Below are 17,200 nucleotides of genomic sequence, written 5' to 3' on the forward strand. Positions count from 1 at the left end.
ACTACAATAGGGGTATTTTTGGAACGGGTTTAAAGAGTAGATTCCGGAAAATGATGTTTGAGGTATTTTGGAAAGCCAAGATGACGAATTCCGGTTTGTTGATATTCCTTAAAAACACTTGCAATATGGATATTTTCGGAAAGAATTAGATTTCAAAACGATCACAAACAACTTTCTTTTTTGTTAACTACACACCACATCTGTTCTGAAAATATCCATATTGTGAGTATTTTCAAAGAATATCAATAGACCGGAAGTGATCATCTTGGATTCAGAACGATCACAAACATCGTTTTTATGGAACCACATCAAATCCTTTTCATAAACACCCATACTATTAGGGTTTTCAAGAAATATTACGAAACCGGAAGTCGCCATCTTGAATTTCAGAATCACCTCAAATATCGTTTTCCGATATCTATTTATCAATCCCGTTCTGAAAATACCCATATTGTTAGGAGTTTTAGGCAATATCAATAAACCGGAAGCCGCCATCTTGGATTTTGAAAAGAGCGCAAACTTCATTTTTTTGCACTTACTCTTCACACCCGTTTCGGAAATAGCCATATGATGGGCGGTTTCCACATTCATTACTCTTACGAACCAAATCGCAAATAACGTAAACTATTTTTACGAACCCCCGTTTAGTTCGCAAATGGAGGTTTCGGTGTACTCACTCTTCAATTCTGAGCTATTTTTTGTTTTTACTTGATTATCACTTGCCTGACACTTGTTTCTCATTAACTTGTTCACGTATATTCGCAATAACAGATTGTTTTATATACAACCATGGGTAGCAACCAACAAATACATTTTTGTAAGAACAGGAAAAGTATAACAACAGGCTTACCCTAAGAAAATAACTAGTATGTTTGTATCAGCAAATTAGAAAACATATTTTCAGATTCTTTACGAAAAATATATATTGCCTTTTTTATATATTTTATATATTCTAATATAAGAAAAAAACATATTATAGAATCAATGCTACCTCATTCGTAACCGAATGTTCGAAGTAAACACACGCGTTTTTCTTACAATCGACATCGGCAAAACGAAGGTGTCTATCACAGCAAAGGCTGTAGTATAGGCATTACACCATAGTGATAAAAAGTAACATCCCCGCAAGTGAGTTCTACCTGTGCACTGGCGGTATCGACAGCTATTGTGCTATACTCGGACAGCAGCGGAGATCCATCCATTGTCTGCTACCCGCATCACAGCCGTACAATCCTGAGTCAAGGTCACACTGAGCCACAAAGGAGGAGTGAAAGATCAACTCACCTAACAGATTGCCGGGTCATACTGTTAAGTATTTTTTCTAACTTTTTCTTTTTATTTTTTCTATTTATATATTTTCTTTTTCACTTTTGTTTTTAATTCTTATTACAAGTGCGGGAGACTCCTTTCTCCCGTACTTGTAATATGAATATTGATGACAATGGGGGTGTCTCGGAAGAAGGCGAAGCTTTCTTGAGGATTGAACGTTTAGAAACCGAGTCTGAATCCGAGATGCCGCCATCTCCCCCTCCGATACCATCTCCCTCTCCGATGCCTCCATCTCCCTCTGAGATATTGCCACCTCGTCGAAAAGTTTATCAAGACGATGGCTCGGTGGGTCCGTGGGTGGTATACTTCCGGCCCAAATCACCCAAATCAAAGCCTCTCAGAGTCCTGAATATTGCCCGGGACCTGACAAAACATTACTCGGCAGTAAAATCTATCGAGAAGGTTTCGCCAAACAAGTTACGCGTTGTTGTGTCCGACCTGAAGCAAGCAAACGGGATTTCTACCAGCGAGTCGTTCACGAAGGAGTACCGCGTGTACGTCCCGTCTCATGTGGTGGAGATCGACGGTGGGGTCCGTGACGAAAGTCTGACGATCGAAGATCTGATGAAGGACGGGGTAGGCCGTTTCAAAAACCCCGACCTTCAGCCAGTGAAAATTTTGGAGTGCAAGCAATTGCACTCCAAATCGATCGATGGTAAATTTTACCAATCGGACTCGTTTCGCGTGACTTTTGCCGGATTTGCACTTCCAAATTATTTGGTAGTGAGTGGAGTTCGTCTACCTGTTCGGCTGTATGTACCACGAGTAATGCACTGTACAAGCTGCAAACAGCTAGGGCATACGGCAACCTGTTGTTGCAACAAGCTGCGATGCGGCAAATGTGGAGAGACCCATCAGGACGATCTCTGCAGAAGAACAGCGGAAAAGTGTTGCTACTGCGGGGAGAATCCTCATGATCTGTCGGAGTGCCCTACGTACATAGAGCGTGCGGAGAAATTGAAGCGATCCGTGAAAGAACGTTCTAAACGTTCTTACGCGGAAATCCTAAAAAGAACCACTCCATCGCACCCTGAGAACCCGTTTGCACTCTTGCCAGTTGAGGAGAATACCTCTGACGACCCAGGCGAAGGACCTTCCTATACGCAGGTTGAAGGAAGCAGGAAAAGACAAAATCTGGCTTCTCCAAAGCTTCCTCGTAAAGGCCTCAGAATGTCCTCTTCGTTACAAAATGATCAAACAAAAACGAAAAGTGCTGACTCAAAACCGAAGCAAACACCTCCTGATTTCAAAAAACTTAGAGATGATAAGGAGTACCCAGCACTTCCTGGGGCATCAAAAAACCCGAATGACCCCAAATCACAACCAGAAAATCAAACAAACGCTGGATTATTGAAGTTTTCTGATATCGTGGACTGGATATTAACAGCCTTCAATATTACTGATCCTCTAAAAAGCCTCCTAACTGCTCTACTGCCAGCAGTAAGGACATTTTTAAAACAGTTGACTGAACAATGGCCCCTCCTTGCAGCGATTGTATCTTTTGATGGATAATTTACCAATGAGAATCGAAGATATGATCACTGTGCTTCAGTGGAATTGCAGAAATATCATCCCAAAACTTGATTCTTTCAAACACTTAATACATACTCGTAATTGCGATGTATTCTCCTTGAGTGAAACTTGGCTGACTTCCAGCATCAACCTTGACTTCCATAATTTCAACATAATCCGCCTGGATCGAGAAGACTCTTATGGAGGGGTACTTTTAGGGATCAAAAAGTGCTATTCATTTTATCGTATTAACCTCCCCTCGACACCGGGAATTGAAGTTGTTGCTTGTCAAATTAATATTAAAGGCAAAGATCTATGTATAGCTTCCATCTACATTCCTCCCAGAGTCTCGATAGGGCATCGTCGGCTTGCAGACATCATAGAACTTCTTCCATCACCGCGGTTGGTTTTAGGGGACTTTAACTCGCACGGTACAGGATGGGGCTGCTTATATGATGATAACCGTTCTTCATTAATCCAAGATCTGTGTGACAACTTCAATTTGACAATTCTAAACACGGGAGAAATGACACGGAACCCTGGACCGCCAGCACAACAAAGTGCGCTGGATTTATCCCTTTGCTCGACTTCGCTACAGTTAGATTGCAAGTGGAAGGTAATCTGTGATCCTCACGGTAGCGATCACTTGCCGATCATAGTTTCTATCACCAACCGTGGAAGACCATCGGAAACAATCAATGTTTCGTACGATTTCACACGAAACATTGATTGGAAACGTTACGCGAGCTCGATATCTGAGAAACTAGAAACATCTCAGGAGCTTCCTCCGGAGGAAGAGTATACATTTTTGGCTAGCTTGATTCTTGACACCGCAATTCAAGCTCAGACGAAACGAGTACCCAGCGCGCAAACTAGTATGCGTTCTCCCAACCCATGGTGGGACAAAGAGTGCTCAGAGCTGAAAACGAAAAAAGCTTCAGCCTTCATCTCCTTTAGAAGGAACGGAACCCCAGATAATTATCGGAAATACGCGGCGTTAGAATTTCAAATGAAATGTCTGATTAAAGCTAAGAAACGCGGTTACTGGCGAAGGTTTGTTGACGGATTAACGAGAGAAACAGCAATGAGCACTCTTTGGAATACGGCCCGTCGCATGCGCAATCGAAATCACGCGAACGAAAGCGAGCAATATTCTAACCGCTGGATTTCGCTAAAAAAGTATGTCCTAATTCTGTTCCGGAACAGAAGATATCCCGCGCCGCGACTTCGAATACAAACGAAACACCGTTTTCGATGGTAGAGTTCTCACTTGCGCTCTTGTCGTGTAACAATAGAGCCCCGGGGTTAGACAGAATTAAATTCAACTTGTCAACTTCAAATCTGTCTGACTCTGCCAAAAGGCGCTTGTTGAATCAATTCAACAAGTTGCTCGAGGGTAATATTGTTCCACACGAATGGAGAGAAGTGAGAGTTATCACCATTCAAAAACCTGGGAAACCAGCCTCCGATCACAATTCGTATCGACCGATTGCTATGCTTTCCTGTATTCGGAAATTGTTGGAGAAAATGATTCTCTTCCGTCTAGACAATTGGGTCGAGACTAATGGATTGCTTTCAGGTACACAATTTGGATTCCGCAGGGGCAAAGGAACGAACGATTGTCTAGCGTTGCTCTCAACAGAAATTCAAATGGCATTTGCTCGTAAAGAACAAATGGCATCAGTTTTCTTCGACATCAAGGGGGCATTCGATTCAATTTCCATTAACGTTCTATCTGAGAAGTTGCATCAGCATGGTCTTTCACCAGTTTTGAACAACTTTTTATATAATCTATTGTCTGAGAAACACATGTATTTCGCACATGGTGATTTGTCGACAAAACGATTCAGCTACATGGGCCTTCCTCAGGGCTCATGCTTAAGCCCCCTTTTATACAATTTTTACGTAAACAATATTGATGAATGTATCAACACATCATGCACGCTAAGACAACTTGCCGACGACAGCGTTGTGTCTATTATAGGACCCAAAGCTGCCGATCTCCAAGAACCATTACAAGATACCATCGACAACTTGTCAACATGGGCTCTTTAAATGGGTAGCGAGTTCTTTACGGAGAAAACTGAGCTGGTTGTATTTTCAAGGAAGCGAGAACCAGCACAACTACAGCTTCAACTAGGGGGTGAAACCATAGCTCAGGCCTTCACATTTAAATATCTCGGGGTCTGGTTCGACTCCAAAGGTACCTGGGGATGTCACATTAGGTATCTGAAACGAAAATGCCTACAGAGAATCAATTTCCTTCGTACAATAACCGGAACTTGGTGGGGCTCTCACCCAGGAGACCTGATCAGGTTGTACAAAACGACGATATTGTCAGTAATGGAATATGGATGTTTCTGTTTCCGCTCCGCTACGAATATTCATTTCATTAAACTGGAAAGAATTCAGTATCGTTGTTTACGTATTGCCTTGGGTTGCATGCAATCAACTCATACGATGAGTCTCGAAGTGCTGGCGGGCGTCTTACCGTTGAAAAACAGATTCTGGGATCTCTCATATCGACTGCTAATCCGATGCGACATCTTGAATACGATGGTGATAGAAAACTTTGAAAAGCTTGTCGAGCTTAATTCACAGACCCGTTTTATGTCCTTGTATTTTGACTACATGGCTCAGAATATAATTCCTTCTTCGTTTCTTCCCAATCGTGTTCATTTCATGGATACTTCTAATTCTACTGTGCTTTTCGACACATCCATGAAAGAAGAAATTCGTGGAATCCCGGATCCTGTACGCCCTCAAGAGATCCCAAAAATTTTTAATAATAAATTTAAAGAAGTCGACTGTAATAAAATGTTTTACACTGACGGATCATATCTCGACGGGTCCACTGGCTTCGGTATATTCAATGTAAATTTCACCGCTTCCTATAAACTCAGTGTTCCAGCTTCAGTTTACGTCGCAGAACTAGCTGCAATTCAGTATACCATTGAGATCATTGACACTCTGCCCACAGATCACTACTTCATTGTATCGGACAGTCTCAGTTCCATTGAGGCTCTCCGTTCAGTGAAGCCTGGAAAGCACTCACCGTATTTCCTGGGGAAATACGGGAACAACTGAGTGCTTTATCTGCAAAATCATACCAGATTACCTTGGCTTGGGTCCCCTCACATTGTTCCATACGGGGCAATGAGAGGGCGGACTCGTTAGCCAAGGTGGGCGCACTAGAAGGTGATATCTATGAAAGACCAATCTGCTTCAATGAATTTTTCAGTTGCTGTCGTCAGAAAACTCTAGCCAGCTGGCAAAATACATGGAATAGTGGAACTCTGGGACGATGGTTACACTCAATAATCCCACAGGTATCGACGAAACCTTGGTTCCGGGGATTGGACGTGAGCCGTGACTTTATTCGTGTCATGTCGAGGCTCATGTCTAATCATTATATGTTCAGCGCGCATCTCCGTCGTGTTGGGCTCGAGAGTGGTGTCTGCGTTTGCGGTGAGGGTTATCATGACATCGAGCATGTTGTTTGAATTTGTGTCGAGTATTGTGATGCCAGGTTCCAACTCATAGGTTCCCTTCGGGCCCGAGGTATACCACCCTTCGTACCAGTCCGCGACGTCTTGGCAACTCGAAATCTTCCTTAACAGATCGGCTGAAAAGTTCGTATCGTTTCTATGAGAGGGCGCCACTAGAATTAAATCCATACCATTTTCAGTTAGTACCAACCTTCAAAAGATACGTGTATAAATTTGACAGCTGTCTGATTATTAGTTTGTGAGATATTGCATTTTGAGTGAAGCTACTTTTGTTATTGTGAAAAAATGGAAAAAAAGGAATTTCGTGTGTTGATGAAACACTACTTTTTGATGAAAAAAAGTGCCGCCGATACCAAAAAATGGCTTGATGAGTGTTATCCAGACTCTGCACCGGGCGAAGCAACAATTCGTAAGTGGTTTGCAAAATTTCGTACTGGTCATATGAGCACCGAAGACGATGAACGCAGTGGACGTCCAAAAGAGGCTGTTACCGATGAAAACGTGAAAAAAATCCACAAAATGATTTTCAATGACCGTAAAATTAAGTTGATCGAGATAGCTGACACCCTAAAGATATCAAAGGAACGTGTTGGACATATTATTCACGAATATTTGGATATGAGAAAGCTTTGTGCAAAATGGGTGCCGCGTGAGCTCACAATCGATCAAAAACAATAACGAAAAACCATGCTGAAATTGAACGAATTGGGCTTCGAATTGCTCCCTCATCCACCGTATTCTCCAGATTTGGCCCCCAGTGACTTTTTCCTGTTCTCAGACCTCAAGAGAATGCTCGCTGGTAAAAAAATTAGAAGCAATGAAGAGGTAATCGCTGAAACTGAGGCCTATTTTGAGGCAAAGGACAAATTGTACTACAAAAATGGTATCGAAAAGTTGGAAGATCGCTATAATCGCTGTATCGCCTCTGATGGCAAATATGTTGAATAATAAAAACGAATTTTGGCAAAAAAATGTGTGTTTCTATTAAACGATACGAACTTTTCAGCCGAACTGTTATATGACTCTCATCTATAACTTCTTAAAAACCATCAATGCCCAAATTTAGTGCTCTCCCTATCTCTCTCTCGTCTACAGCTCTATCGCACTCTTCTTTACGCTGCTGACAGTATGACCCGTGTAAACGATGCTTCGGAGCATGCACCTGCCTTGAACTGACTGAGTTGCTGAAAACTACCCAAAAACGCCACATCAACGTCAGAGCACACCAACAAAGCATCCCAGCCAAGGATAATCTCTCTCGTTACAATCTTAAGAACGTGAAAATCCAGAAAACTCTAAAAAATTTGTGCCACAAACGAATGATGTATTGTAATTCAACATCAATATTTTGTAAATCCCACCCTCCTCACATTACTTCACTAACTCTAGGGGAGTATGCCGCCCCCTTAATACGGCGACCCTTCTTTTCCTATAACAACAAGACAATCGGCCACGTTAAGCTAAAGCAAATGAGCCAAATAAAAATTTTATTATAAAAAAAAAATCAATGCTACCTTGTGCTTAACAATTTATCTACTGTTTCAAGAAGATTTGCTTCTATGTCAAGAAGATTTCACAGAAAAAATTATGAATTTTACTGGCGACAGAATTCTACAAACGATACAATTCATAACTACTTAATTTTTCAAATGACGCAATATTCCACTCGCACAAAATTTTACAAGCTCCAAATGTAATTTGCACTCGGTTACCAAGTGCCACTGTTTGGATTTATATGTATCAATTATTCAATAAACAGTTATGAGCTCTGTGGTTCAGTCGAGTAACCGATGTGCTTGTGATCTAATGTTTCTCGGTTCAAGTCGCACGATATTGCTAACGAACTTTTGTTTTTTATTTCGTTCGAATTCAAACCATGTAATTTTCAAATCACATAATTTTACATGTTCTTGAATAAAAGTTTGGGTGAAATATGACGCTCCGGTTATGTGCATCTTATAAGATGTAAAATTACAAGATTTTTTCGAACTGTGTTGCTTCTAATCGTTAGAAAAATGAAATTTTCCCGAAATGTTTTTTTTTTAAACCACTGTATCACGAGAACCGTAGTAGGTGTACAGCATAATTCTGATTAACAACGTTTTTATTGAAAATTCAGCATTCTTTCGAAAAAAATTTGTTGACAAATTAGATTTTTTTTCAGGATTTTCAGAAACTAACATTGAATTTTTCCCTAAGGTCAAGTCCGTAGATTTGGTTTCAAGTGTACTGATATAGCTACATAAAATAAACAGCTTGGAGCTCTAAATAAATTCTCTCATAAAATTCAGTCAGATTTCCTATAATCAACCGGTTGTAGACGAAATTCATTCGGAATCGGTTGTTGCACTGGAGTTGGAATTCAAGGATGGCTTTTATCGTATCAAAGAACGCTCACTTGCAACTCTTCACACGATTCAATCAGTGCCATCAAAGAGAGATGGATATCATCGCAGCAACAAAAAACCGGCATGGTTCATTTAACATAGAATAGACACCAGTACGAGAGCGAATTTCTCTCGATGACCTGTCTGAGAATCAAAGTTTAGTACGCTGATGTGGCAATTCTCTCTGAAGCAACAAACGATCGCTTATTCTCGTTTCGTGATCCGATTCTTTATGGGCAGTGGATAATTGCGATAGAATCATTTTATTATTGCCGCATATTGTAATTATGTGCATTTAACCTTTGAATAAGTTGTGTCTATGAAAATGTATGTGAATGCTGCTCCACACAAGGGTTTTAAAATATTGCAACCTAGTATGAGAATCATCCAGTCGAATCATCGATTCGATTTTCTACGATAATTGTCAACTTGCGATTCTCTCTTGGTACACAGCAACGATCATTGTCAGACTGTAATTTTTTTAAGGGCCGTGAAATACTGAGAGTATGGAGTGGAGCGAAGAAATGTAGGAAAATTCTCTCGCGGTTCATGCATTGAAAGACTCGAGCTCTTGTAGCATCTTCTACCGGATTGAAAATATTGTATAAAATATAAATAAAAATCGAGCAGCTCCTGTCCAATTTTGCGACAATCTCCAACACTGTTGGAATTGATTCGGAATTCATTATAAATTCCACATGGAATTCCGAATGAAAATTTCTCGTCGATTCGAAATCGATACGGAATCCATTCGGATCTGATAATGTGAGATATTGCGTACCTACCCGCTTGCATGTGCCTGGCAGATTTCCCCCCAGACGCTCAGGTTTTGCCGGAATGCTGCAGAACTCCGACAAGAGAGTCTGGCAACAATGCAAATACCGTTTCCGGTAGAGAATTTCGCCTAGATTTTTGCCTTACTAGCCCTAGACTGGCAGAACCGAATTGGTTTTTCGTGTTTAGCGCCTTTGGTCTTATATTTTCTATTAGAAGTTTAAATGAAGGGCAATAATATAGCTTTTGCACTACCAAACATGATATGCAAAGCTTCATTATTTTCAAGTATTTTTATATCGTTTACCTGGTCTCAAGATTCGTTTAAATTTTTGGATGTACATGTAGGATTTACGAATATCAAATGAAGTCAAACAGAAAAAAAGAAGGAAGAGCGATCTTGCAAGATGGCGTGACGAGTAAATGACGCAATTTCGTCTGCAAAACTTTGACAGTTACTGGAATCTTGCCAGGCTTCTGCCAGCTGCCAGAATTTCTCACAAGCGGGTATAGATGTTTTTATTCAGCCAACAATGGTTCAAGTTCCAATACAGAGCTTAGTAGATCATACTGTTACACAACTTGTCTCAAATGAAGAGCTAGAAAAGTGGTTTTGCTAGCTTGTTCAAAATTTTCTACAACTTTGTTGTGAAAGGCATACATTTTCAAATTCAAATAAAATAAGATTCTAGATTTCAATTCGAGCATGTGACCTTTTACATAAAACATTTACATTGAATACTTTTTTTATGAAAACACTAACAAAAAAAAAATTTACTGGAGAAATATTTTTGTCTCGCTAATTTCCCGTTTACGGCTACTGTGCAATGGTTGATTTCCGAAACTGTTTTGGAAAATATTAGAAGTTGAAGATCTTCAAATTTATTACCATTTCGTCTCTGACTCATCAGTGTAAAACAGTATATGTTGAACTGTTGTGCCACATTATGTTCCTGCCATTTGCACTGACGTGCCGAACGAAAACGTTTTTTCGACTGTTACTGACCGATTAAGGTTTCGGCTTCCAATGGTTATTTTGTTTTGTTTGGCACACAACCGAGTTTAATTTTCTTTACGTTTCGTCTTCGACTCGTCAGTGCCCAACATAAAATGGTTATCTGAGAAGGTAAACTACGGAAAGTAATTGATAATAGGAACTAATAGCATCATTATAGTTCATCAATGATAAACAAAAAGTGTTAAGCGGAAAGCCTCTATTTTTATCACCTTTTTTACATCTTCAGTAATAATAATCGGTACAACGGAGCCCATAATTTAATTGGATTTTGCAATATCAGCGTTTTTTTTTGTTGCGAAAGTCACATGTTATTCTTCATCGGTATGAACTCCAACGCATAATTAAAACAATAATTAAGATCATGCGGTTTGACCTATCGTACATTGCCACCAAGTCCCGTTCGCGCCCCTCCCAACTTACCTACCTTGCTCTGAGTACAGGGTTGTCCAGCAAATGGCTCTTGCTGCTGATGCCGTCGCCCCGGGGTTCACAAACTCGCACGTGCAGTGCTGCCTTGCAGTGGTGAAACTCGGAGAAATGTCTGCAAAAAAAAAACGGAATACCACATAATTTCAAATAATCACATCACATCACATAAATAGACTCATTCGGTGTGTTTTCGCTGTTGGCTCCTTGGCTCTCCCCTAGGCAAGCACCAGCCGACGCTATCACTACTTACATGTAGTTCAAGTTGGTAAGATTTTCCAGCACCCGTCTGTCTATCCGGGTGAATTTATTCCCCTTCAGATTCCTGTTAGAACAAGTTCCAAACAAATAAAACATGGCTTAGTTCCGGTTAGGATTTATCACTCAAACTCGCTATGGAATGAAGTCTGCCATAGACCGGAAAATTACTTACATCGTAGTGAGATTATGAATTCCGGCAAACGAGCCGAGTTGGAAGTATTTTATTTCGTTGTCGTTTAAAAATCTGTCAATGATCGGCAATAGAAACAAACTGTTTGCAACTGTTAGCCAATTCGAATACTCACAGTCCTAATAAATTCGGTAGATTACGAAATGTGTCATTGGAAATTAGCCTAAGCCGATTCTCCGACAGGTACAAATGCTCCAATATGGGCAAATCCAGTGCATCCACGGCAACCGTGCGGATTTGATTCCGGGCCAATGAAAGCGTCCGCAGTGCATTAAGCCGCGGTATCATGCAGTGATCCAACCTCGTCAGCCGGTTTTCGTTTAGATATCTGCAAAAGTTAACTAATTAGTGCTCGAATTTCCCACTCAACAAAAAGGCATACGTACAAAATTTCCAAACTTTGCAACGGCCGAAAGACGCTCTCGTCCAGCGATGCAATCTGGTTATCCCGCAGGTCTCTGATTCGGTTCGGAATCCCCCATGGATGCAAGAGAAAAACATGTAAATTCGGTCAATTAATCTACCATCGTTACTCACAGCTCTTTGAGGTAGTACAGGTTCAGGAAGTTTCCCGCTGTCAGTTTCGTGATCTGATTTCCGCTCAATATCCTAAATGGAACCACGTTGCCGTACGGTAAGCGTGAAAATAGTGAGGACACAAAAAAAGAAGGCGCAGTGCAATGATTCATTATTAGGTGTCCAATGGCTGTCGAGGGCAGTTTTGCAGATAAACTTACTGCAACACCACCCTCAATGGGTTCGGCATGTCCTTTTTTTTTAACGATGCCATCGTACTTACAGCGTATGTAGCCACGTTCCCGGTGGGAAGAAAATGTCCGGAAGCGATTTTAATTTGTTCTGATCCAGATGGCTACGGAAGATAGTACAAGAGAAGACAATTTTCAGTGGAATGAACGCGGTCAAGGGTGAAAATCGGTGCGAATAATAGGGTTGGTTGAGCCGGGATTGGCACACATTTCGATGTACCTGGTTCAGTGCGCCAATTAATCGTTGGCCACTGCTTTGTTCCATCCGGAATTAGAGCACGATTTCATATATGTATCAATTTTTGATTGGGTATTTTATCAGGTGCCTCTCGTTTCTGTCAAGGCTATCAGAAAAGACATTACTTTTGGGAGCAAATGTCCAAAACTATTGTTCGAGAACTTTCAATCAACATTTCAACATTTCAGAAAAAGTGGCCAAATCCGAATCGCCTTCTTCAGATCATTATTTTCTACAAAGGAGACTCAAGAGTTTAGTTTTACCAAACGGCGAATGTATTTTTGTATGCATTTCCTACAACTTGTTGTAAATCAGATCCTGCTTATTGTACAGGGTGATTTTTTAAGAGCTTGAGAACTTTTTTAAACAATAAAACGCATAAAATTTGCAAAATCTCATCGGTTCTTTATTTTAAACGTTAGATTGGTACATGACATTTACTTTTTGAAGATAATTTCATTTAAATGTTGAACGCGGCTGCGTCTTAGGTGGTCCATTCGGAAAATCCGCTTTTTTATCGACAAATTTTGTTCAGCGATGAGGCTCATTTCTGGTTGAATGGCTACGTAAATAAGCAAAATTGCCGCATTTGGAGTGAAGAGCAACCAGAAGCCGTTCAAGAACTGCCCATGCATCCCGAAAAATGCACTGTTTGGTGTGGTTTGTACGCTGGTGGAATCATTGGACCGTATTTTTTCAAAGATGCTGTTGGACGCAACGTTACAGTGAATGGCGATCGCTATCGTTCGATGCTAACAAACTTTTTGTTGCCAAAAATGGAAGAACTGAACTTGGTTGACATGTTGTTTCAACAAGATGGCGCTACATGCCACACAGCTCGCGATTCTATGGCCATTTTGAGGGAAAACTTCGGAGAACAATTCATCTCAAGAAATGGACCGGTAAGTTGGCCACCAAGATCATGCGATTTGACGCCTTTAGACTATTTTTTGTGGGGCTACGTCAAGTCTAAAGTCTACAGAAATAAGCCAGTAACTATTCCAGCTTTGGAAGACAACATTTCCGAAGAAATTCGGGCTATTCCGGCCGAAATGCTCGAAAAAGTTGCCCAAAATTGGACTTTCCGAATGGACCACCTAAGACGCAGCCGCGGTCAACATTTAAATGAAATTATCTTCAAAAAGTAAATGTCATGTACCAATCTAACGTTTAAAATAAAGAACCGATGAGATTTTGCAAATTTTATGCGTTTTATTGTTTAAAAAAGTTCTCAAGCTCTTAAAAAATCACCCTATATAAAAATGGTGTCCAAAAGCATCCCGAAATCAGAAACAGAAACACAATAAAAAGTTTAAGAAATATTATGGGACTGTTGATCCTGAAGATAACACCGTGAGATAGAGGTTTTAAGCGTTACGTGATGGTCAAAACTCCACTACCGATAAGCCACGCAGCGGCAGATCCTACGAAGTAGAACAGAGAGTCAAAACCACACAAAATGGAGGATGAAACCGGGATAGAACAAATGACAATAAAGACTGTCTCAGAAAGTATGGACGCAACCAAAAACCTCTGCCATTTCGCAATGGTTCAGAATCTATCAATTTTTCTGGCTGCGTCCGTTGTTTACACTCTTCTCTAACCACTTATGCAGTTGTTTATTCGTTTTCATTAGTTTGTTTCGAAATGCGTGGACTTTCAGCAGAACAACGTCGAAAAATGGTGTACAAATGGTGCACAGAACGCGGACTGTCACTAAGAAAGATAGCAAAAATGGAAGGAGTAAGTGAAAAAGCCGTGCGAAATGCAATCAGGAAGTTCGGTGAGGATAAACCGAAAACGGGTCGAAGAAAGATCCTGATAATTCTCAGTTAGATAAACGTATACTGAAGTCGTTCGAGCAAAAGATGTGGCCAAAAAAGTGGGCACTTCGAAGTCAAATGTTCTTCGTGCTAAAGAACATTTGAATCTTCGAACTTATACTGAAGCAGAAACAACCAAAACGTAGTCCGAAACAAGAAGCATCGATCAGGCCGAGGGTTCGAAAGCTGTACAATACGATTCTTGCTGGAAATTTGAACTGCATAATCATGGACGACGAAACCTATGTGAAACTCGATTATGTTACAAATCCTTGCCGGGACCACAATATTATACGGTGCGAGAAGGGCAAGTGTTAAACCAGTGCGAGACATCGATTGAAGTCGAAAAATTTGGTAAGAAAGCTATGGTCTGGCAAGCACCACTTCACCACTTCATCACCACTGCTTCAATGAACAGCGAAATATACATAGAGGAATGTTTACAAAAACGACTTCTACCTATGATTCGAAGTCACAAGGATCCTGTTGTCTTCTGGCCAGATCTTGCTTCTTGCCACTACTCGAAATCAACGGTAGAATGGTATACTACCAAAAATGTCACTTTCGTCCCAAAAGGCATGAAACCACCAAATTGCCCACAACTTCGACCAATTGAGGAATTTTTGGGCATTAACGAAGACACATCTTAGGAATCATATCTTGGCAGCCAAAACAATTCAACAGTTCGGAAAAGATTGGAAAAAGTGTCAAAACTTGTCGCCAAGAAGTCTGTACGGAAATAAATGAGGAACGTTCGCTGGTCTACAATGGCTAAGTAGCAAATGTTGAAAATGACATTCTGATGTTGTAGTCTAATATTATCAGTATATCGAAATAAATTTGAATATCTAACACTTGTAAATTATTTACAGCGAAATCAAAGTGCGTCCATACTTTCTGGGATAGTCTTTATATATGTTACGAAATTTTTTGGGGCCTATCTGAATCAAAGTCTGAGTAAAGGTACTATTGATTTTTTTTTTGTTCCGATTATAGAGATATAAATCTTAAAGTCATTAGCCAACGCGTTTCTCTCGATATTATCGTGAGATGGAAAGCGTTACGTTAAGTTAAAGAAATTAGAAAGCGTTTCATACGATAATTTTCTTAAATTGAGGATTACAAATCATATGAGTTATTTGGTGGGAATTATGAATGTTAGAAACCGTTAAAAGGTTAGATTCTGGCAGTAAACGAGTTACGACGCGTAACTTTTAAAGAAGTTATAGGTGTTACGAAGTGTTATATACGTCGATGTTTTGTATATTATAGATGTTACGAAGCGTTACATGCGTTACTTTTTTGTAAGTTATAGACGTTACGAAGCGTTACATGCGTTACTTTTTTGTAAGTTATAAGTATTACGAAGCGTTACATGCGTCATTTTTTCGAAAGTTATGACGTTAAGAAGCGTTACATTCGTTACGTTTTAGTAATTTATAGGTGTTACCGAGCGTAACTTTTTTATAAGTTATAGGCGTTACGAAGAGTTTCATGCGTTAATTTTATGTGAGTTGTAGGCGTTACGTGCATTTTTTTTTAATTACAGATGTTACGAAGTGTTATTTGGGTTACTTTTTTGTAAGTTGAAGGCGTTACGAAGCGTTACATTCGTTACTCTAAATAAGTTTCAGGTATTACGAAGCATTCCATGTGATACTCTTGCAAGTTATATGCGTTACATATCATTACATGAGTACTTTTTTGTAAGTTTTAGGTATTGCGAAACGTTAAATGTGTTACATTTTTTGAAGGTAAAAGCGTTACGAAGCGCCACATCCGTTACTTTTTTGAGTGAGTGTTACGAAGTTTTATATGTGTTACTTTTTTGTAAGTTATAGGTGTTAAAAAGCATTACAAGAGTTTTGGCATCCCTAGTTTAAGATATTGAAGAGGGGCTGGGGTCCACTAGGAGATCGATGGTACCTATTAGCTCTCTCCGGACAGTACCAGCCTAGATGCCGTGTGAAATCCGGCGGAAAAAAAATGAACCAAGAATAGATCTACTGGATTCCTGCTTCCATGTCGTAAAAGGCGACAATTGCAGGAGTTTCTTTTTCCTTTCAGTTACCAGATATTTTCATTGTTTCACTTCTGATTACTCTATTCTACAAAATTATCTCTTCATTCAACCTATCAATTTCCGTCTAGCTTCGGAGAAAAGTTTTATTTTGAATGTTGCGCAAATATTGCGCAAATCCGTTGATATTACAAAGTTAATAACAGAGATAACATATATCGGTATATTGAATACAAAGTAAAAAAACATTTGATATTACTATTTCAAACAATAAATTAATATTTTTCTCGGTAGCCGGCTGCCCAGATCAACCAATATAACCAATAAATAATTTTAATAAATAATTAAAATAATAAAGCGGAAATAATCAAGACGCGCGTGAAATCTGTTGATTTAAAATGATTTTATAACAACTGTTTAGAATATGTCAATGCAATGAATCAACTATCCCATTCACTCTAAATCCTATTCACTCGTTTATTTTGTATCACGTAATTTCATTTATAAAAAATGGGGAAGTTTTTATTCTTCACGCGATAGTATTGCAAATTTTTCTTCAGTTTCCTCGAATAAGAGCTGTGAATCAAGACTTCTTGGGACTTCAATATAGGATATTGTTGAAACGTTCACTCGGGAAGTCAGTGAGTTTAGTAGTGCCTCCGAGCATCTTGAAACCGGAACATACTGAGTCACGCGCGAATAATACCAATACTGAAATATTTACTAACAAATGTCCTTCTCTCGTGACACTTGTGGAGTGCGCAGTAGTATATACGGCCTCTAGTAACAACAAGTGTTGGACTAACAACCCTTCCCATTCCTTAGACGATCTACGGTCGGACCTGGCCGGCGCCGGTACTGATAAATGAATTCTTGGATTACCAGAAGATGTACATTGAAGGATGATTTACCAGTCCCAGGTCGGATCATCTAGAAACTCCCTGTA

At 39.9% G+C, this 17,200-nt stretch overlaps 1 protein-coding gene across 3 annotated transcripts in view; it reads right to left on the bottom strand.

The window, feature by feature from the left end:
• LOC131432982 (relaxin receptor 2-like) overlaps nt 1-17,200 on the bottom strand; it is a 229,806-nt gene that overhangs the window by 91,683 nt on the left and 120,923 nt on the right. For all 3 annotated transcript variants that reach the window (XM_058599676.1, XM_058599677.1, XM_058599675.1), the window contains 7 exons: nt 12,206-12,277; nt 11,944-12,015; nt 11,793-11,864; nt 11,522-11,734; nt 11,389-11,460; nt 11,209-11,280; nt 10,954-11,070 (listed from right to left, as the gene is read on the bottom strand). In XM_058599676.1, the coding sequence (XP_058455659.1) occupies nt 10,954-11,070; nt 11,209-11,280; nt 11,389-11,460; nt 11,522-11,734; nt 11,793-11,864; nt 11,944-12,015; nt 12,206-12,277 (690 nt within the window). The remainder of the gene's footprint in view (nt 1-10,953; nt 11,071-11,208; nt 11,281-11,388; nt 11,461-11,521; nt 11,735-11,792; nt 11,865-11,943; nt 12,016-12,205; nt 12,278-17,200) is intronic.

This window comes from Malaya genurostris, chromosome 2 (assembly GCF_030247185.1).
Source record: "Malaya genurostris strain Urasoe2022 chromosome 2, Malgen_1.1, whole genome shotgun sequence".
In the NCBI taxonomy this organism is placed as follows: Eukaryota; Metazoa; Arthropoda; class Insecta; order Diptera; family Culicidae; genus Malaya; species Malaya genurostris.